Source organism: Pinus tabuliformis, chromosome 3_1 (assembly GCF_031772625.1).
Source record: "Pinus tabuliformis cultivar Carrire ecotype Pingquan chromosome 3_1, CPIR1, whole genome shotgun sequence".
NCBI lineage: Eukaryota > Viridiplantae > Streptophyta > Pinopsida > Pinales > Pinaceae > Pinus > Pinus tabuliformis.
The window spans coordinates 358,104,436-358,128,006 of record NC_142301.1 but is presented as its reverse complement, the minus strand read 5'-3'; the positions used below and the strand labels follow the sequence as shown (position 1 = coordinate 358,128,006).

Below are 23,571 nucleotides of genomic sequence, written 5' to 3'. Positions count from 1 at the left end.
CAATCCATGGTCATCACCCTGGTTCCATATGCCCTAGATAAGTCTCCTTTATCAATTAGGAACCCATGATTGTCCCAACCCCTGGAGGGCAATGAACTGCCCTAGCTCAAAGGCGGTAATCACTGCTATATCTTACACATCATGCTCTTTTCCTTTGAGCCCGAGTAGTTAATTGAAGAAAAATCATAAAAGGCAAAAGGCATATAAAGAATGGTGGAAAAATCAAGACCAGAGCACCTCATGTACCACGATTTCTCCCTCCTACACATTACATACCCAAGTATGGGCTTCCCCTTCTAGCTATCCCTATACCCTGATATGTGGCCCAGGATTGCCCTTCTCATTCCCTACTCCAATCCACTTATTTATCACTTGACACCCCCATTAGAGGGATGTACCTTGGATATACTATCCCCTTTAAGAGTTGAAATCACCTAATAGGCTACTTGATTAACCCCCTTTGGAGCTTGGAGACACTAGCACATGCCAAAGCCCACCATGGAAGGGCATGCCATTATGAAGTGCCCACTTGTTATCCATGATTTGTGAACTCTTTTACCCGATTATTTTAACAAATGGTTGTACTGGAAGCTTAGGGGACACATTGGATCTTATGCATCATTATAGGAGCTTGGAGACACTAGCACATGCCAAAGCCCACCACGGAAGGGCATGCCATTATGAAGTGCCCACTTTGTTATCCATGATTTGTAAACTCTTTTACCCAATTATTTTAACAAATGGTTGTACTGGAAGCCTAGGGGACACATTGGATGTTATGCATCATTATAGGTAGTTTCCATTTGGGTTTGGTCTCCCTATACGAGATCCTAACCCCAGAGGTCTACATTGGCACATATAAGGTGTGCATAGAGAGCCATTGGCCTCCACAGCAGTAGACAGCACTCCACGGATCATCATCGATGCTTAGAGACTATTAGCAATCCACCTTTGGGATGTTGGTGATATACTTGGTACATTTTGCCCAGCATGACCCCCACAGGAACCCCGCACTCTTGGCAGGTGTCCCAAGACTTGTACGATGTCATGGCAACATTCATTCCACCACTCGGACCCTTGCAAAGCATCTACAGGATCTCCAATTCATATGGAGACACATGGGGTGATTTATGTGCCCTCAGACCCACTGGGAGCACCACAAATCTACTACTTGGAGAACAAGGGGCCACCCCCTTCTCCATCATATTCCAAGGAAATTATTCCTCAGTATGGCACTTCTAGACATTATTAGGCCTTTGGAGGGCCCCATGACATGTACATATTATTATTTGGCCCCTTGTGAGGTTTATTTTTACACTTGTGAGCTAATTTGGTGGGCTTGTCACCAAGAGGGGTTTTATTTGCACAGTATTTTATCATTAAGGGTTAATGTAGGCCCATAGGCTAATTCAAACTCCTTAGGAGGCTATATATTGATGTTAGATACATTCATTTGGATCATCACTTGACTTGGGATCTCTCTAATCATAGAGAACTTTGCATTTTTCCTTGGAGGATATTTTTTGGAGATGGATGAATTTTGACGTATAGATTTGGGCTATTTATCTTATCTTGGAGCTTTGTCTTGTAAACGAAATGTTGGTTGGATATACTCTATAATGTTGTAAGTAAATGTTGATGTTGTTATTCTTGTTGATGCATACTACTAAAATTAGGGCTAGTTGTTGCATAATCGAAATGTGGAATTGAGCATGTTTTAGCTAATTTAATGTATGGGCCAATGTTATATGAATGAAATGTCCTAGATATTATTTGTCTCGATAAGCTTGCATCAGTTTCTTTGAAGTATAAATGCTTGAAGATGACTTTTCTTTTCTTTCTCTCAACATTGGATGAAGCTGACTTTCCGGGCCTCCTTGATCAAGAAACCAAGTTCTTACTCATCAGCATCGTTAATTCCATATCCCCAAGTGAATTAGGCACTGATCCCTCAAAAGGGTGATCATTTTAACCCTCTTTTTACCCTTTTCCCTAGGTCTAGCCCCATCAGGTCACCCAGGGCATCAGTTTCCCAGGAATTGACCAAAGAAAAATTTTCTATCTCCTATAGGCTACTGCGCTAGTGGGTCCCCTCCCTCTCCTCCAAATTTGATGCAATTCTTACAGTGGAATCTCCGGGAATCCCAAGCCCAAGCTCTAGGATCGAATTTTGCCTAGGCATCCCCAAGGCTAGACCTCAAGAGGATCAATTCAACCTTTTAGAGTAAATATTCTTGTTTGGTCTTTTCCTTTCACCTTGTCCAGGATATGAACATCATTGGTTGCTACACTCCATCCTCGAACCTGGACTGGGTCCACTTGGCCCCATGTGGTCCCACTTCTCAATAAAAATTACTTGTCATGGACAATTTGGGAATCCAAGTTTCCCAAGGATTATAAGGATTAAGAACCTCGTCTATAAACCTATTGCTTCTCCCTCAACCCTCCATTCTTCACCCCTTACCAAGTCGCTTGCTTAAAGAGCAAGCTAATTCCATTCTTCACTCCATCCTTGGAAAAGGGTTTCCAGGGTCACTTTCCACCTATCCATTGACATATACTTTACAAGTGATCCCTACACTACTGGGACTCCTCCCATCGGTGAAAGTCCGTAAAGAGCAGGGAGACTTAGTAGTGGTGACAATAGGCTAAGCCTCCACCGTTTCCCTTAACCTAGTAGTTGCCCTATTAGGAACCCCTTTTAGATCCCCTGCTAGTTTGAGTGGTAACATGGCCTAGTCGCAACCCTAAAAGGGAAACAACCTCCTTGTTTTACCCTTGCCATAAGGCCTAAAGGCCTCAACCTGCTCTTCTCGTTGGACGAAATCCCCCTTTGAGGGTTGCTTGTGGTCATTTTCAGGCCTTTTAGGCTTGGTCGTAGGCCCTAAAGCCCTTGGCCTCCCCTTGAAACCTTGTCGCGGGCCTTAAAATGCCTTTGTCCTCTTCTTTCCCTCCCTACCTGTCGTTTTCTCATCGACTCGGCCTCCTCATCCCTCTGTCAGTTCTCTCTTCCTTTGTGGCCCTCCTCTTCCTACACTTTTCTCCCCTCCTTCCTAAGTTGCAACCTCTTGGAGGCTTGTGGCAGCCCTCTAAGGCCTCTCAACCATTCCCTTAGCCAAGTGGCAACACTTCAAGGCTTGTCGTGGGCCTCTAAAGCCTTGTTTCCCTAGACAGCAAGCCTACGAGGCCTATTTTCCCTAGATGTTGCCTACTTCTTAGCCCTCCTTTGTCCTCTTTCCATCTCTATTTGGTCATTTGACTTTTTGAAGCTAATTCGTGGTGTGTTTTGCAGAGAAATTGGATAAAACTTTGTGTTTTCAAGTGGCAAAGATATTGAAAAAAAAAATTGAAGAATTTAGGCAAGTTCCTTTAAGGCCCTAAGGTCTAAGTGTTTAATCTTTAAACCCTTCATTCCTCACCATTTTGTTACAATGAGATAACTCTTTGATAACAGTGGTAAAGGACAAATTAAATTGGCATAAAATCAACTCACACATTGTCTAATACATTAATAAGTCAATTGGATAAATTGGGCATTTATCACTACGCATGAATTTACAAAGTCTTGGTGACTGACACCTCTGCATAATAGGTCTGATATAACAATGGCATTTGCATCATTAAAACATTGAGAAATTGGTGATTTGAAAGTGGTTTTGATAGTAGGTTATTTCACTTGCAATTGGTATCTCACAATGCATCTAACGTGCTCTAAAAGTAATCTAACTTACTGTTGTCCCAAATAACCTCACTGTTGTTTTAATTACTCATTAATGTCAGTTGGGTAACATTAAAACATAAGTAACATAAGATTTTATTGCTCATGCTCTAAATTTCTGATTGTGGATAGTGGTGTTTACATCAAGTTGCCTTTTGGTGAAGTATCTAATGTTGGTTGTCTTGTGAAGTTCCATAAATCCTAATTGTGCACATAAGCTCACTCTCTAAAGCACTTAACATGAATCTCAAGGATATCTTGTGCAGTATCTTGCTTTACATCAGTTATCTCTTTGGAAAACTAATTGTCTCTATCAATCTAATTGGCATTGAAGTAACTTCCATTGAATCATCTAAGTATTCTTCAACTTAAGGATTAGTGAATCTAATTGCATATTTATTAATAATCATTGTTGAGAAACATTGGCTAAACATCATTGCCATTTTGTATTGTCTCATTAGATAATTGTTCTAAGTGGACAAGTGCTCTAAGTTTCCTTAATCATTATCATTGTTATTATTTATTGGCTAATATCTTTGTGGATGATAATTTTGTCTTGAGCACTTGAATAATAGTATTGTGGATATCTCTTGTTTATTATTGGCACTTGTCTTGTGGTTGAGATTACCTTTCTAAGCATTGTTAAGTACTTGATATCTTAAAGATAAATCATAAATAAAGTACTACAAGGAACATTTAAACAATCTCACCTTAAAAACCACTCGATAATCTTGCATTCTCATTCTAGTACTAGCTTTCCACTAATAATTTACCTCCAAGCATTGATAGAGAGATAGGAACCGCCTTTCCATCTTTGCTTGAGAAGTTTGGCTCTATAGTATTTAAAATGGTGACCTTGCAGTCGTTAGAGCCACAGTCTCTGCCACGCTAGAGGCACTGAGTATGTTAGATTTCAAGGAGAGGGATAAAGATCAAGGGATATACCTAGAATAGGTATCTAATTAAAAGTAATCAAGATTCGTGTATCACACATAACTCATAGGATTGGCATAGCATATAAAATAGTTAAGCATTAGAACAACGATTTTTCATCTGGTCATTTGGTCCTTAATTGATATAACGCAAGTAAGTTGACTCCATTAGGCACTGGTCTCATTGATAAACAAATCTAATCTCTAAAATCTTGCTAAAACAACCAAGTGGCTAGGCCATTCAATCGTGTCTCCCAGACTCATTGGTTGCCAACAACTCTTGCATTTCTATCTTCCATAGGGACTACCCTCCATAGCCTGTTGTTGGGAGACAACTAGAACGAAGAGGTCGGGGATCAGAGTAACAGCCCCCGACCTGAGTCGTTGTCGCACCATGCCTGTACAATTTGAGTGACAACATTTTTTGGCGTCGTTGCCGGGGACATCTTATTCTCGGCGCTTCAACGACATCTTCTCAATCTTCTCATTATCGCATCATTCCTTATCCCATCAACACCATATTTTTCAGCACTAGTATATCTCTTCAACTTTTCATCACCTTATCCTTTTTCCTCTCGCTAATCTATTCATCTTTTCTATCTGCACCATTAGCACCTGGACATTTCGGTTGGTTTCCTGTTTGGACGGCGAATCCACTTATTCATCCATTTACAAGAACTTACTCTAGAAGAAATCTTGGTAGCTTGGTTAACCTCGCTCGATATCTTGAAAAGGCCCTGAGAGCTCAGTTAAACAAATTACATTCTAGAAAGCATTTAATCTTTCTCAGACAGGAAGCTCTCCCTGATACCCACTTGCTTTTCCTTAATCCCACCAATCAAGAATTCACAGATTATTACAAGCCTTGTAGCTTTGCCAACATTCAAGGGTATCCTCATGACCTACCAAATGCTGCTATAGACAACCTTCCATTCTTCCAAGAGAACAATGCAGCCAACGTTGAGCCGCACATCAAAAAATTCACAACTTTTCTGCACAAATATGTTGATGCAGCTGCATACAATCATGAGGATGTTAGAATGAAGCTATTTGTCCTCTCATTAGAAGATGCTACATTGGATTGGTTCCATGACAAGCCTGATAATGCTTTTGATTCATTGCAAGCTCTAACCAATGCTTTCAAGGATAAATTTGGGGACAAAATAGAGGCAAATATTTGGTCAAAGAGCTTAATTCCATTAAGAAAAGAGAAAAGGAGATAGTTGAAGAATTCAATCAAAGATTTAATGGTCTTCTAAAGGACATGACTCAAGAATACAAGCCACCTGACAAGACAATATTAGAGCAATATTTTGAAGCCTGTGGTGTTGACACTCAATATGAGATTAGATGTACCGAGCCTACCAATTTAACTGCTACTCAGAATACAGTGGAAGAATTAGAAAAAGATAAGAAAGCTTTGGTAACTCAGAGATCCCTGGTTTTGAAAGAGGTCCGGTCAAGTCTAAAGTAAAATAAATTAAGGAGGAAGAATTTGACTCAATTAAAGAATTAACTCAAATAATTAAGGAAATGAGAATTGAGCATGCTAGAACGATAAGTGATATGCAGTCTAGGCTAATTCAGATGGAAATAAATCAAGTGCAAAATGTACAACCTAGAAATAACAATAATAACAAAGGAAACAATAATCCATGGCCAAGAAGGAGCCCTCCAAATGATCAGAGACCTCCTACTCCTCTTGAATTTGCTAATGTTGTTGATCAGCCTATCCTGTTTTGCAGACCATGTGAAAGTTTCCATGAAGAAAGTGCATGTGCTATTGCTATAAAAATCTTGGATGAAGCAGCAAATGAACAGATAAATAATGTAAGTTAGAATTCTTCTAAGGAAAGTTGTTGCGCAGATATGATTTCCTCCTCCTTCGCAATCAATAACTTCAGTGATGAAAAGGATCCTATCACACAAATATATGGTGAAACTCCACCTCAGGAATGAATTCTGGAAATTGCTAGAAGCAAAGGTTATACTTATCAGAGAAAGGGTAAGAAGCAAAGTCAGAATAAGCAGGTTGCATCTGAAAAGTATAGATCAGGATTAAAGCTTGATTGGGCTGCACGGAAAAACAGTGTTAAAATGTTTGTCCCTATGCTTGAACTCTTGAGGATTCCTTCTTAAAGGGCAGCTTTCTTCAAGGCTTTACGCATGGCCCAATAGGGCAAGGTTGATTCACATCCAAAAGACAAAGAAATTAATTTAAAGGATTTGAATTGCTACATGACTAATGAAGATTATCAACCTTTGTTTCTCACCTTTGACATTAGTGATTACTTCATAATTGCATGCTGGATTCCAGTGCTTCCACAAATGTTATGACTAAGAAGGTCATGGATCAGTAAAAATTTAAGAATTTCTAGACCTTATCATAACATTTGCTCTATGGATTCAAAGAGAATTGAAGTCCTTGGCGTAGTTAAAGATTTGCATGTTTCCTTGGCGAATTATTTGTATAAGATTATCACCATGGACATAGCGATCATTGATGCTCAAGATGTGTGGGGAATGCTTCTCTCAAGGAAGTTTGCAGCCGATTTAGGAGGATGTATTCATATGGATCTTTCATATGCTACTATTCCTGCAGCAGTAGGTGGTATGGTCAGATTATATAGAAAAGTGGAAAGAAGGTATCACGTTGAAGTTCCAAAGAACCTGGAAAATGGTGAATAGATTGAACTACAGGGTGGGTCATCTATTGCGGTATGAGGCTGAGTTCATTCAGTCGGTTTATCACTTTTCTTCGACTCATATTCCATCCTATCATCCCAACAGAAATATAAGCAAGCTTTAGTTTGACAGAGGTGTGCAACACAGTAATGAGAATCTACATCAACATAAAAGGGTCAAGTTTCAGCAAGGAACGTCTGACAAGCAACCTATTGATTTACCTGTCAGCGAACAGATGTTCTAGATTGTACCACACAGATAACATCAAATGCCATTGGGAATCCTTTGTATGGGATCTCTAACCCTACTCCTCATTTATGTCATTAGTTAGTTTTTTTTCACGTCTTAAAATTTATATCTGTTAGAGTAGATTTTTTTTATTCCAACAGATATTCTATATATGCATGACGATTTCGATTTTGAATGGATATCTATTTGATGGACTTTTGTTTTCTTGGATACAGGATTTTGGATTCCCATGTCACTCCAATGAAGCAACATGTCCCCATATGGAGTCAAATGTTGCACATATTTTGTCACAGGTCCAGGGAAGCAGTTGGACAAAAATTTTCAAAGTCATAATCATCAATCAGCTATCTGTCATGTCATTGTGAACCCAATTTCTGCAAGCTGTAATGTAAATAATGCTAGTAAGACCGTGTAATTATGTAACAACCTAGCTAAGCCTACAATTTTGGCGACGAATTTCATCCTCGAAGGTTTTTTTACTTCACCAATTACCTGTGTTTCTAAACACTGCTAATCGGAAGAGATTTTTCCCTCCAACTTAAACCCCAAAGCTAGGGTGAAATTTATTGCGAAGTCTTCGATGAGTCCTAGCGTTCTTAGTTGAGTTCACTTGGGAATAGTTTAATCTATTTGGCTAAATTATTTTATTACAAATCACTTGGTCTACTAAATCGTATTGTGTCGCAGAATTGGGTAAATTTTATGGGGGTCTATAACAAATGGGTATTCTGTTGATCAGTGATTGTCATTGATGTCAACCCAAGCATCACCATGGGCTACCCCAATCTTGCGTGGGCATTTTGACTTGACAACTTTATTCTAAGTCAAGAATTTTCTAGATGGATTCTATTCGTCGAGATGTTTCCGTTGATATGGCACGCCACGTAATTCTTCACGGTTTGAGAGATATTCATGTTTGAAGTTAGTAACCCCAGTTAGTGGGCTAAAGCCCTATGGGGTGGTGGCATGGCACTCATAATTGGTTATGTTCATTGAATAGTCAATAATTAATAATGCTTTTTTTTTTGCTCCTAAAATCCCTCCAACATTCACTTGTTGAGGACCCTCTCAACTCAAGACATTCATATAAATAGTGACCCCCATATCCTCTAGTAGGGATTTTGTGGCTTCAAACAAGTCATCATGGCATTTTTGCTATAACTTTTTTTTCTGTGAAGCTTCAGAAGCTAAAATTAAAACCCATTTGAGCCGAAATCTTGATGAACCTCGTAACCGAATTTTAGATCTTGGTTCGCTATATTTTCGAAGATGTGATCGGAGGAAGTTAGGGCTTTTGCAGGCTCTCAAATTCCATGTCAAACAAGTGACGTTGGGAAAATCGTCATAACATTCTCTCTGAGCATTGAATTCAAATTTCGTAAATAGTAACAAAAAGATGGCGGACTGTAATTTGTTGGATATCAATTTCAGGGCCAAAGGTTGCAACAGTGACACGTGGTACTTCGTACAAGTTCACTCTACTGAACCAGTCTATAATCAAGTCATTGTTGGAGATTGGACATAACTCTTTCTTGAAGAATCCAATCTTGATCAAACTTGTGGGATTGGAAAGAGGATTCAGAGGACTATCACTGCAATAAGGACCACACATCCAGAGTCAAAAGGTAAGTCTCCTACAACAAGGTATGTATGATTAGTGTTTACATTTGAATTTTGAGTATCATCTCTGACATATGTTTTTGTAGGGCAACGTAAGTATATACAGGGTCTCGAATATATCTCTATGTCTCTATATGTCACGGTTAGTTTTTCGGATGCCCTATTCTTGATACTACATATTCTTGATCCTACGTCTGTTAAATCTATATGATGTTGTAAGTTCATGATACTTGTCTTGTCATATTTGATAGAATGGTCTTTGTTGTTGTACTTAGAACTTGGTCCATCACAAGTCCAAGGTTTGCCATCAACTTTTATTGTATATATCTTTAGGTCAGTTTTGGATATAGTCTTGCATACAGTCCAGGCCTATATCAAGAGTGGGATTCTTTTTCTACTACTGCAACAAGTCAACAACAAACATGACAAGCACACCTCATGTACGCATTTTAATTTTAATTTGTATTCATTATTGTGCACTTACATGTGTTTTGCAGGCATAGGTAAGTTGAAGGGTGTTTTGTTTTGTTTTGGGATTAGTTTCACTGGGCAAATTTTGCATGCAGGTAGAAGAAGATTCAAGTACAACTTCAAACAAGAATTCAAGAGCAGAAGTATCAAATCAAGGAAGCATTGCAGCGGGACATCCTTGAAGACATGACAGCCATCCAGATATCGTGAAGTATTTTTAAGGCCGAGAGTCATCATTGTAAAAGAGTCATTTGTAAAAGAGTCAGCATTGTAAAGTTTTAAAAAAGTCATCATTGTAAAGATTGTAAAAGAGTCATTTTGCCTAGAGTCAAAGAGATAGTGTTGGGAAGTATAGGAGTCACTGTTGGGATGATGTCATGGTTGGGTTGCAGGTCATAGAGTGATTGGGTATTTGGTCAAGTACACGAAAATCATTGTACATCTTATTATATCATGGATTGTTGTCCCTGGTTTGGGAATCCACAGTCTTGTCTTATTTCAGTCATTATAGGGTGGCAGGGAGGTGCTAGGCAGGTGTATGAAGTCACCTACAAGTTGGGGCCTGTGAACACTTTAGGGTGGTAGGGTGGTGCTAGGGCAAGTTGTGGCTCGCTAGGGTGTTGGGGCATCCATTCAGTTGATTACTGAAGAAACCAGGGCATTGGGGCGTCCTTCCAGTGGGAGTTGGAGAAGAATGTTTTTCTATAATTCTAGGAAGTTGTTGCTTTCATTTCAGTTGGGGCTGAAGATTAAAAAATTTATTAGAAAAGCGTTCGGTGGTTTTTGACCCAGAGGGGGTTTTCCACCTAAAATTCTTGTGCCTACTGTGTTCTTTTATTTACTATTATTACTGCATAAACATTAATAATAATTGAAGATTAACTAATGCTCTGAAAATATTTAAAAGTGTCAATTGCTCAGGAAAACTGATTCAACCCCCTCAGTATTTCCAACATATTCGCCCTCTAAGAGTTGAAATGTAATTATCTGATGTAAAAAATATTTTAGTGCATGGTCCCTTGCAATCAGACACCCTAAGGGCTGTAAAATACCCTTGGGATATTACACTAGAGTCTCATCAAAGCCCAACATCTGTTTTTCCCACTGTTGAGAGCAGATATGACCTTGTAGCCAAATCAGAAAGCCTAAGGGCTGTAAAATCCCCTTGGGATGTTACACTAGAGTCTCATCAAAGCCCAACATTTATCGCATGAGGGTATGTGAAATTATTATCATATGGACAACAACAACGACTAATGGTATGTGAAATTATTATCAAATACAAAGACATAGCTACAGATCAAACTCCAATATTTTGGCCATTTTTCACAACAAGCATCACAGTTTCATATATTCCCTTGCCCTCATTTGATACATAACCTAGTGAAAGTGTCATGCTACTTGAGTATCAGTTGGTTGCATATTCTTGTTTGAACTTCAAGAGTTCTTATATTTCTAGCTAATAACATCTGGCGTATGAAACAATAAATCTATGGCTTATTGCATGAGTCGACCAATGCTTAACCACACTTTAGAGAAAGCAGAGATTTTACCATCCATTAGAGGAAGAAAACATCTTGACATGTATAATAAATATTTTGATGTATTTTGAAGGAAGAGGAGCTTTAAAGTTCAGGTTCTGTTATGCTCTCCAATGCACATTGATATCAGGGGAACAAATGTAAAAATAGAAACATTAAGATCACAGACACAACAGAATGTCCATAGAAGTCATTGTCATGTTAAAGAAGGATATGCCTTTAGAGAAACTACATTATCAATCAAGCTATGAAGCAATACATCCTAAAGCTAAATACTAATTCTCTTCCATGCAACATCTAGAGGTAAAGGACTAAAACAGACAATTTTCACAAGGACATTGACTAATATTATGCCAATCAAAGCAATTGTTTGAATCTAAATTAGAATTGAAACATTGCCGAGATAATTGTAGCAGTTTATCTAATATTTTCAGCTCCAGTGAAACAAATTCAGTTCAAAGAATTTATCACCTGTGCTTTCTGCAAAGGAGATACTCGACAACAAACAACAGCTTTGGACATCATGCTTAGCCTTAGCAGTTTCCCTCGTAACTGAGGATCTAATGCATACATTAAACACTTTCCATCAATCACAAGTGCCAAATCCAATTGTGTTCTGGTGTTGTCATAGTACTCGGCTTCCTCAAGACATCTTTCCAGCTCTCGTTTGACTGTGTCTTCTATAACCTGTGCAGTTTCTAAAGGATCCCCCTAAATAATTCACAACAAATGAAAACAGGGCAACACCATAAGAAAGCTAGCACATTTACTTAGCATTCAAATTTATAACCAAATCACACAAGAATAGATAGCAAGTTCAACTACACAAGTGTAACACAGTATTTTCCTACAGATCTCACCCGATCCTCCACTTCTCTGATTTCTTTTGTTTCTGAACTTATGATAAACTGCTTCATTTCATTGCTAATTAAGCTGCAAGCTGCACATTGTAAACAAGTATTGACTTGGATGAGTGTGCTCAACTAATAAGCTCTATAAATTATACATATGGGCAATATAAGCCATAAATATGTCAACAAACCAAAATGTTCCCATTGGCATGTAAAGCCATAAATCCATTTGCATCAAAAGGAGAACCTCATCCAATACATCCTCTAAAGTTTCGTAAAATCATAAAATTCAGTCCATATTAGTGCAACCTTGATCAGCATTGAAAACTTACGAAACACAAGCATGATTATGTGCATACTTATACATGCAAGAATAACTACCATCAGCAAGAAAAATTCTCAAACCAGATATGCATACGCTCGAAAATAACTCCATCAGAAAGGGTAAATCATGACCTGCTTGGATGAGAATCGAATACCCTAAAAGGAAGATCTTCTCGTTGTACTTCTTCAATCACATCTAAGTTTCAGAAAACAATATTTGAAATGAGGGAATAAATCTAACCATATGCAATGTTAATCGCCGTTTCCAATTTGTCACCAGTCAATATCCAAATTTTTATGCCAGCCTTCTTAAGAGTTTCTATACAATCTGGTACCCCTTCTTGAAGTTTGTCTTCAATTGCAGTGCATCCTATCAGAATAAGCTCCCTTTCAATCAAATCAGCAACCTACAATAAAATCAGATTTCATAACCATTGTTAAACCACATATGACAAAACAACAGATACATAAGTGTATCTGCAATTCTATTAACCATACTCTATTAATAATATGGAGTTAATTAAGGTAACAAGACAGGAACAAGTCATCAATGGAAAAAACAAGTTGCACATTATCCCAAATTCTTTCTATCCTCCCCAACCAGGATCAATCACTGCAAGTGACATGTTGAGCTATTAATGAATATATAGTTGTGTTGGCCTTGAGCGCTAAAAAATCCAATTTACCCTAGGTACCATCCACACAATTGGAGAGTGTGACTAGCAAGTATCCCTGTAATATGTATTTCAAGAAAAACAAAATTTACGTTAAGGAGAAAATTAATCCACAAGTAACAACACATTTTCTCAAAGTAATTAGTTATTTCAATTTGTATCATAGATGAAATAATCGCAAATGGAAATTCATCAAAGAGAGTCTTAGAAAGATTAAATTGACCACAACCATGAAATAGTATGAAGTACTTGAGAGAATTCAACCAATCCTGACATGCTCGAAGTGTTAAAATCATTTCATTGATTGCATTTGGATTAATTAGGGTTAATTCAAATAATAGAGATAACTTCATCTATGATTTGTATACGCTCCCTGAGGTAGTAAGTTATATTATCACTCAAAACCAGAAGGAATCAAATGAGGCATATATAGAAAGTGCCAATGCTAAATCACACGATCATTCTCACTTTGAGGTAGTGTTTTCTAGCCTGATGTGGGCATCCCTAGTGATCTGGAGTCAAAAATCTTCAAGCGTACCTTGCAAAAGACTCCATACTGCAATATGCAGTCCCATAAATTCTTCAGATTTCTAGCTCAAAAGACTTAAAGCAAATAAAATTTCAACTTATGTGTGAGTATGTAAAATCGGTATTTTTCCTTCATAAATCCATGTCAGAAAGTTTCAGATCTGAAACAAAATCGGAAACACTCAGAAAAAGATAAACAAATTCTCTTTAATGTATTTTTGCCTGGTTCCTTAAAGCCTTGATGAAATAAAGTCAGGAAAAAGGAGAGAGTTAATACTCAAGAGTAAGCTTGCTAGAGAGTGGAAGCAAAAGTGGGACCATGTCCCAAAAAACAACCGGAGCGGGGCATCCTAGGAGCATTTATACATACATACATACATATATATGATGTTTCTCATGCTCATCCCTAAGAATCAGGGCGGGGACATTTTTGATGATTTCAGACCAATCTCTTATTGCAATGTAATCTATAATATTATTTCCAAGATTATAGCCCTGAGCAATCTAATTTCAGAGGAGAAATTTGGTTTTCTTCATGGTAGGAGATTCACGATGTGGTCTCTCTTGCACAGGAAGTTGTTCACTCAATAAGATCTTCAAATATTCCTGTAGTAGCCCTGAAACTTGATTTATCTAAAGCATATGATCATGTGAGCTGGACTTTTCTCTGGCTGGTTCTTCTTAAGTTGGCGATGTGGTTCCACACTGTAAACAAGATCATGTGATGTTTACAATCTGTCTCTTATTAGGTGTTGATAAATGATGCTCCTCTTTTCAAAGCTTCCTGTGGATTGTGTCAGGGGTGTTGATTTTTCAAGCACAATATATATGCAAGCACAGATTTCTGAAAATTCTGACAATTACTTCTAATGATATAGTTCTTCTTTTAAGAATTCCAATTTACTTCAGAAATTCAACCATAAACCATAGGAACAGTCACCAGTGGAGATCACAATGCACAAAAGAGAACACAAGATTTGCCCTAGGAAAATCCACCTGGGGGGGGGGGGAAACCCAGCAACCTTTTCTTAGAGAGATTCTTCAATTCAACAAGAGATACATCTAATGCTGCTAGTCAACTATGCTAACAAGCTAATAGTCAAACCTAGTCTCCAGCCCGGAAACTGCCCAAAATTTCAGCCTGCCTAGAAAACTGCCCAGAAAAAGTCTCACATGTGAAATATGAGAGAGAGAACGCGAGCTAGAGAGAGAACTTTGTCTTTCTTTTCATCCTTCTTCTTCCTTTTGACCTTCACTTGGATGCCCATAAATTGTCTTCTTGTGATGAGGTCGAACGGTGGTCATGTGGAGGAGGTCGAATGTCTTTATATAGATGTTCTTCCTTCACGAATGGGTGTCTCTTCACTAGGCTGACATGACTTGAAGGAGGCCAACTTGACTATCATAGAACAAAAAAAAATTAAATTTCAAATTTCAAAATTTTCTTTTTCAAATCCGACATGAAAAGCATGTCTTACAATAATTCTTTCAAGGGCTAAATAATCAAAAAGACATGAAGAACATGTCTTAAAAATTCTTTTTACAATATAAGAGCAAAAATATAACCTAAGTTACCAGGAATCGAATATAGATATAGATTTCGATTCAGATCCACCAATGTTTTGAAAAGTCAGGATCCGGATACGCGCAGGAAACAGCAAGTACAAATAATATAAATATATTTTTTATAATTTTAAAAATAAATTTTATAATATATAGTTTATATATATTTGTAAAATGTAATACTTATATAAAATAATTAATATATTATGTTAATAAACTTAGAATTAATATATTATTTATGTATTAAATAGTAAGTATTCATACAAATTAAATAGTTTATAATTAATGTAAAACATAATATTAACTATTATAAAAAATTATTATTATTATCATAAATTACCTATTATAAAAATTATTTAATTATTATAAATTAAATTGAAGGACAAAACTATTTAGATTCCTTTATAAAGTGAACAGGATTAGGGATTTAATAAGATAAAGTATCTGAGACCAAACACTTAGGAGCTGGGAATTTAAAATTCACATTAAGTGTTTTGTGGGCAGAATAAATTTTTGTGGGACCTGGTGAGTAATAATTGTGTGACACACCAATTGGTTTTTGAATAATATGTTGAATGTCCATTTGAATAATCGTTTGACACACATATGTTCCGACGGATATTTATCAATATGTCTGGACTCTTGACAGATGGGTCAAGAGTAGAAACCAAGCCCATTCTTTCCACCAAATCCCCCCACTAATCCATGCCCAAAAGTGTCGATGACAAGTAAACATAAGTACCCAACAACAAAATGAAAAGCCATACATTCAGGCTTCGAAGGCCCACCTTCAAACATAGAAATTACAATTATGACAGATGAGAGAGAGAGCATAATGGTTGGCTCAGGTGGCAGAGATGGTGGCACATCCAGCTATCTGGTCACTGCAAGGGGGTGTTGGCTGCCGGTAGAGGACCATCTAGGAGAAAAATTTCTCTTATGGATATCACCTCCTGGTGGTGGGTAACAGTACTCAATTAGCCAGCATAGTAATTATGTTCTTTTCTAAGTCAAAATTTAGGCTAGGTTACAAAAGAAACTTGCTCACACTTGAGAAAGAATCCTAAGGAGATTTATGTGGACGAATCCTGCACATCTAGACACTTGGGCCTTCTGCAGAAATACCTATCCAGACTACAAACATCAACACTCATAAATGATAGAATTCACTGAATGTTGCAATCCTACCAATCCTAAAATCCTGAAAATTTGTTAAGTCTGTTGAATTTTGAGTGGGATATAAAATTCTACTTTCTCCATATGAAGTCCAATAAGGTTGGAAACACTTTCAAACATCCTGAAACAATTAATGATAATGTTAAAAGTTTAAGTAAAGGGCTTTACTTTAAGAATTTAACATTATCATAGATTCCTAGAATTCCTAGCGTTAAGTTAGGCCTTTTGTTTAGGTGTAGGGTTTAGGAGTTAGGCTTTTATTGCATGATCAGTTTACGACCGGACCAGCTGGTTTGGACCAGTTTGGTACCAAATCAGTACAAACCGATCCAATATTCCAATTTGATGGCTGGTTTGAGCCCTGGACTTATCCAATATGCAGGCTTGACTAGTTCCTATTCAAACTGAGACTATGATAAATATCTAAATCTATGTGCTCCAGAGTCCATATTGAGCCTTTTCTCCGTGTAAACTTCATTAAATGATACTAAAAAATGCAACACACCACTATCAGATCAGCAATTTATTTATCCTTTGCCGCACAAAGAGAGCCTGTAATAGTAAGAAAATGACTTCTCTATAGTTAGGCCTGCTGCTTTGGAATTATCAATATCAAACAGACCCTGGAGATCATCATCATATATTACACACAAAATTCAAATATGAAAATAATATATATATATATATATATAATGAATGATGGTATTTTACAAAGAAGGCCCTGGCTTAAATAGAGGCTTGGTTACCTTTTCACGAGGGCTCATGATCTTTGATTGTCATAATTAATATACAATTAAAGTTATTTATTTGTTTTATACATAGCATTACCTTCACCTCAAAAGAAATGCTTTGTCCTCAAAGCATAGGTAATGAGGGATGTTGTTGACGAAAATCTTCTATTTAGCAAGAAGCATATACTTGCTGTAGGCTCTTCCACTTGATGAGGTATTTTTTAATTATTCACGAACATAATCACTTTTATAAGCTGTACATAGGAACCATGCAGCACTACGATTCTCCTGAGAATGATCTCAGGAGGTATATTATAAGTATAACAATGCTTCTACAGGACTTGAGTGTTTTTCATCAAACTGCTTATATAAATCAAATGATATTAGGATTTTCATACCATATCCTACAGACCAGCTAACTGAAAAGGTAGCAAAAACAAAATGTTGCTAAATTTGATCCAGTAACTTCCGAGTTTCCAGATCCTTTCGAGCATCACTGGGTTATCATACTTCCAGGCATACTATTTTCTGGTTAGCTCAAACATTACATCAGGTTTACCTTCAATTCAAAGGGTTGATGATAGACATAGATCTAACAATTATGAGAAAAGAAATGCAATTTCTGCTGGTTTGCAAACCAAGGGACAACACCCTGCATCTTCTATTTGACTTCTTATGATACATATGCAAAAGCCATACCCAATAAAAAACGAGTACATATTCAAGGCTTCCTCTTCAAGACAATATCTTACTAGCATGTGCACTCCTGTCTGCTAGGGTGTTTGCTGAGAGCTGGGCATTTTCAGTGCGTGGGCTTTCACATGTGTGATCATCATGTGATATGGTGGATAACATATGGCTCCAGCTTGGAGATGTTCTCTTCACAATGGTGTATGAGAACACAAGAATCGCGTCACATATTTATGACAATGACCACCATACACCATCAAAACTGAAAACCATAGTGACCCTTTCTTATGTTCTTGATCACCATGTAAAATAGGTAGATATCAAAACATAAGGTGCTTATACACTGAAATGTCTTTCAAAAATGTATCAAGCAGCCTATCTACACCGCCTTCTCTATTTGCAAAAATAACCCCATATTCCTCAAAAAGAATGGCAGCAATCATACCAACATCCCAAAAAAGTCCATAGTTATCAGCAGAATGGTCTTCATGGCAAGTTCATGCTTCCTCCCAATATACTTCCGCAGATGATGAGCAACAGAGGAGGCTATTATTGTCTTTTCAGTTCCATTCGTCAACATATCTTCAATATCAGCAATGAAGTCAGGAGATTACCAGGAATGATAACGTACCCGATTGACCCCAGAGTGCCCTTAGAATGGCCTTGCACCTTCTTAATGGGCATTGCCTTATTGCTGGACCTTGTTGATGATGATGTTGAGTTGTGATCCCAATGGAGGGATGGTATCTTTCTTCTTAAGATGGCATTATACCCTAGGCTTGTGATGTCACCCTTGCATGGCCTAGAGTGATGATGTGGGACTTATTGATGATGACATATGGTTGAGGAGAGATATGGCTTGAGGATGCACCATGATGTTGAGGAGATGGGTTGGAGTGCGGAGCACTCTTTGACCGTTTCTAGCACCTTGTCTGAGGGAGGTCTTCACCTTTAAAGTATGACATCATGTTTTGAGAGCCTTTTACTCACACGTGTGAGGTAAAAAAAAGGAAATTTCTGAATGTTTTATCGTTATGAGAGCTATCTTTTATGATGGCGCCTATTTCAATTCTCAACACCTAAAATATTATTTTAGGGCTTTTTAGTCTAAATTTATCCCAAATTGACTCTTGGTCACCTCATATAAATAGAGGAGAGTCGATTTGGAGTGGATTATTGTTACACATACTCCTATTCTCCTCTTGTGAAAGAGTGTGCACAAGTAGTCTTGTCTTATTGGATGCAATGGATCACTAAAGGATAGCAACTTGTCTAGGAGAGAATAGGATAGTGGCGATTTCATCTCAAATGGGTTTTTTTGTTCGTTTCTGAAATGTCGCAGAAAAAAAGTTATAGCGAAAATGCCACGATGACCTATTTGGAGCAGCAAAACCATAGAATCCAAAGCTCTGATACCAAATGTTATGAAACCAGCTCACAAAAAGATAGAAAAGATAGATGAATGCCTTAGAAATAACCCTCTTCGAGGGGGCAACCTCCTTTACATATATAGGAGTCTAAGGGGTCATAATATAATCAGAGCCGACATAACTATAATAATGTAAGGGCACAATAATAACAATAGTGGGCTTCTATGGGGCACAATAGTAACAATATGGGGACTACATGGGTACAACAATATAATAAGGGGGTTGTACTAATAACAATAAAGGGTTACACTAGTAGTATAGGGGCCTAACAGGCTCTTTTAATTTTATTTGTGCAGTTAAGCCTCAAGCTAGATATGAAGAATTTCAAGGGTTTCAAGGGTTTCAAAGGTTCCAGTCCTAGGAATAATTTTTGGTGAGGGTTTCTAGAGGTGGATCTAGGCCTTGGAAGGCAAGATCCACGATCTTTTTCCCTTCTAAACTCAACACTCAAGCAGAAGAGGAAAATGCCTAACCCTTTGGAGGTGATTTCATGGCATTTTTTTGGGCAAATATGCAGAGTCTAAGGTGAATTTTGTATTTTGAGGGGCATCCAAAAATTTTTAGGCCTCTTGGGCTTCAGCATAGCCCTCTTTCCCCTTGGTCGTGGGCCTCTTTCCTTTATCGTGGCTTTCTTCCCTTCATTCCCTCCCTGCCGCGGGCCTGAAGGCATTTTTCCTTGCCTCTTCACTCCTTGGCCCCTCTCTTTCTCACCTCCTCTGCCCTCCGCTCTTCCTTATCCCCTCACGGCAGCCCTTCTTCCTCTCCCCAAGCCTGCCGCAGCCTCTTTTCTCCTCGCTACCCTTCCTTCCAACTCTCTGTGGCCTCATCTCTCCTCCTAACCCTCTCCCATGCCTCCGTCCTCTTCCTCTTATCCTTTGTTGCCTCATGGCAGCCTCCCAAGCTTACCTGCAAGCCCTACAGGATTGTTCCTCCCTTACTGTGGCCCTAGCAAGTTCTTCAGTCCCCTGTCGTTGCCTTGTTCCCTTGGCCGCAGGCATCAAAGGGCTCAAACCCTCCTCAGCAAGCCCCTAATTCCCCTCCAATGGTTTCTTTTTCTCTGCTGAAGCCTTATTTCCCCTCACACCAGTCTCTCTTGACCTCCCTTCCCCTCATCTCGGCCACTGCTGGTAACAGTTTCATTTTTGGAGTAATTTTCGTTGAGTTTTGCAGAGAGTTTAGGCCACAATTTTGCTCTCACAGGCAGCCATACTACCAGGCGGACTTTGGGCAAATAAGACTATCAATTTCTGGGCCAAAAGGCCTGTAGGTTTGCACCTTCTAAACCCTCCTTATATCACTGATTACCTACAGCAGTATAGTTTTATTTTATCAGTGATGTTTAGCTCACTTAGATAATACAAAAACTCATTTCACATAAGCTTTAAATCATTAATAAATCATTGCAAGAACTGGGTTTCTATTTGACTCATTTGTTTTATGAAAAAATCTGATCTCTGAAATCTGAACACAACAGTGGCACAATTTTCTCTTTATTTGCATTTCAAGTTGCTTTTTAAATAAATTGAATATTTTCGTCTTGTTTAAGGCATTTGGCATAAATGTAGCTCACTGTTAGGTCTCTCCTCTTAAGTAATCTAATGCTTCCATAAAGCTTACTTGCTGATGTGATTGGAACATTAATGATCTAGGGCTTTCTCTTGTTTATATTCATAATCACTCACTGTTATCATCGCATTTATAAAATTTCCATTGTTGCATGCTCTTTGTAGAAAAGGGTTGTCTAATGTGCTTTTATGAAAGAGGATTGTTGGCATTGTAACATTGAATACTAACTTTCTCTTATCTTGTGAGTTCCATAAATTTCAAATTTGCACCAATAGGCTCACTCACAAAGCACTTGAAACATTAAAACTATAATCCCATAATTGTGTTGAATATATTTGGGTAATGGCATTAAAGTATTTTGATCAGAGAATATTATTGAGTGCCTCTTAAATGATTGAGAATCTAATTGATAATCACTGTGATATCTAAGATCAGGGAATTGGTGAATTTGATTGCTTATATCTTTAATAACTGTATTGAGCATTATTGATGTATTTTAGAGGTTTCTAAATACATAAGAACATTGGTAATCTTACTGAGTAATCATCATTGGCATCTGAAATCATTAGATAATCATTTACATGGATAAGTGCTTTGGCCTCTCTAATTGTTATCAGTACCAATTATTGGTTAGTATATTTGTGGATGATAATTTTATCTTGAACTCTTAAGCAATCATATTGTGGATCTCTCTTGTTTATGGTTAGCAAATATCAATTGGTACATTGTTTTGTATATGAGATTGCCATTTTCGTTTGTTCATTAAGTACTCTTGTCATGAGATTAATCCATAACCAAATACTTGGAAGATACTGCTTGAAATGATTTTCTTGGATTGATGAAGTGATGCTATGGTAAATTGTGCAAGTTTATTGTGAGTATCTTCTTCTATTTTGCAAAGTTGTAGAATTAGGCTATCTATGAAGTTTTCATGCCATAAAGTTGTAGAAATCTCTTTACCTTCTTAGTACTTACCTTCTTATCGTATAAGTTATTGATTCAGTTAGACAATTATATAAATAATATATTGACTTGTATTATTAATTAGATATGTACTATTAACATTATTATTAACAATATAGAAATATATTATACAACTTTTATGTATTGATACTAAAAGTAATTTATTTTTAAAGTTGCAGCCAAGCCAAACACCAAAGTAGTGTACGAGACCCCCTTGTTTATGGGAGGGACCCGCCTCCATGCAACGATTTGATTGCTAAAGTTTATGGAGGTGTACATACTCTACCGCACTCTGGATATGAACATATGCTCGTAACCATTAGGCCCACTCAAGTATTAAAATTATTGCTATTAATATAGATTAATAAAGGTATATTTTATTAGTTATAGTCTTATAGAGTTTTATTATTGATATACTTATTGTATGTGTGTGTGTATATATATAATTATAAGTATTATATATGTTGGTTTATATTTTTACAAATTTGTATATATGTTTTATTTTTATGTAAATTTTATTTTTAAAACTATAAAAATGCATTATTGGTTCCCTGTGATATCCAGGTCCTGGCCTCCAGCTATGAGGAATTGGTGGCTAGTGTGAGAAGTTGCTTGATCTTGCATTGTAAGCTTGGAAAAGCTGATATATGTAATCTTCCTTTTCATTGTACAATAAGAAATATAATTGTTGGTGCATATTGAGACATGAGTACACTGAACTGATTTTCTCAGATCTTATTTCTATTTATAGTTGGGCTGTTACTGAGCTGATTTAGTATCAGAACTGATTTTTATATTTTTCTTTCTTAGATCCATCAGTTTTTTGCTGCTATAACGATATAACATTTTGATATGTGATGTCTAGACTCTACACTACTGAATCTTCTATACAGCATTTTGTGTTTATGTGGATCTCAAGTGTTCATAGGTGTTTGAGAAATTTGTAGATTCAACAGAGTACGTTTTAAGTTCTATGAGTGCAAATCAGCTTTCATAAGGTGAAATTTCAACAGTGTAGTGATCGTCAAGTTAATTGTACAGTGGAGGAGTTTAGAAGTAATTATATACTTGAGAAATGCATTGGCTGAATCAGAGTGCCATAATGAAAGGATTTGAGCTAAAGAGACCAAGGTAACAATGATTGTCCATCTAGGGTCCATGGTAGTTCTCTTTATCAAGAATTCATAAAGCTTGTCTATTTCTGGATATAAATTGTGCAAATGGTCAGAAACATCCAACGTTTCAGGTGGGCACTTCACCATCATCAGGGGCAAAAGAAGTGAAAGAATTCATCAAGTTAGGCCACAATATCATATAATTCTTCCTCTCAATGGTAGTTCCAACATTATAGTAGGAAATCCTTTAAAGACTTTCAAGTTTCAACACACTGATTCTGGAAGAAACCATCAAAGAGAGAAATGCATAACAAAGTAATTCAAAGAGCCATAACAAAGATAAGAATGCAAGATTCTATATGCAAGTTCTTTTCACGCATGTTAAATTTGAGCTATGCCCACTTAGTGAAGTCAACATTTTCATTATCTAATTCGAAAAGAGGAGGAATAACAATCCCAAAAGACATCAAATTTTAAAAGAATGAGCAACGGACAAAAGGTGCAGACCTCATCCAGTTTCTTTTCGCGTTCACGTAGAGCAGATTTTGCCTGTATGAACTTCTCATTCCACTCTTCATACATCTGATTATTTAGGTCTCTGTAAGCAAGGCATAGTGTACGTAGACCAGCTGCTCCAAATCTCTCTAAATGTTCTCGAGTTGTTCTTTTTATCGCATCCATTCCCCCAGCCAGCTTCTCATAGATAACACTGTCAGCGCCCTGTCAAACACATAAAAAGTTATA

General features: G+C 37.3%; 1 protein-coding gene across 1 annotated transcript in view; it reads right to left on the bottom strand.

The window, feature by feature from the left end:
- Positions 1-23,571, bottom strand: part of ALA3 (aminophospholipid ATPase 3) — a 289,031-nt gene that overhangs the window by 84,430 nt on the left and 181,030 nt on the right. Inside the window, exons 19-22 of the mRNA XM_089411303.1 lie at positions 23,335-23,547; positions 12,633-12,798; positions 12,077-12,156; positions 11,688-11,927 (exon numbers count right to left, since the gene is read on the bottom strand). Coding sequence (XP_089267429.1) covers positions 11,688-11,927; positions 12,077-12,156; positions 12,633-12,798; positions 23,335-23,547 — 699 coding nt within the window. The remainder of the gene's footprint in view (positions 1-11,687; positions 11,928-12,076; positions 12,157-12,632; positions 12,799-23,334; positions 23,548-23,571) is intronic.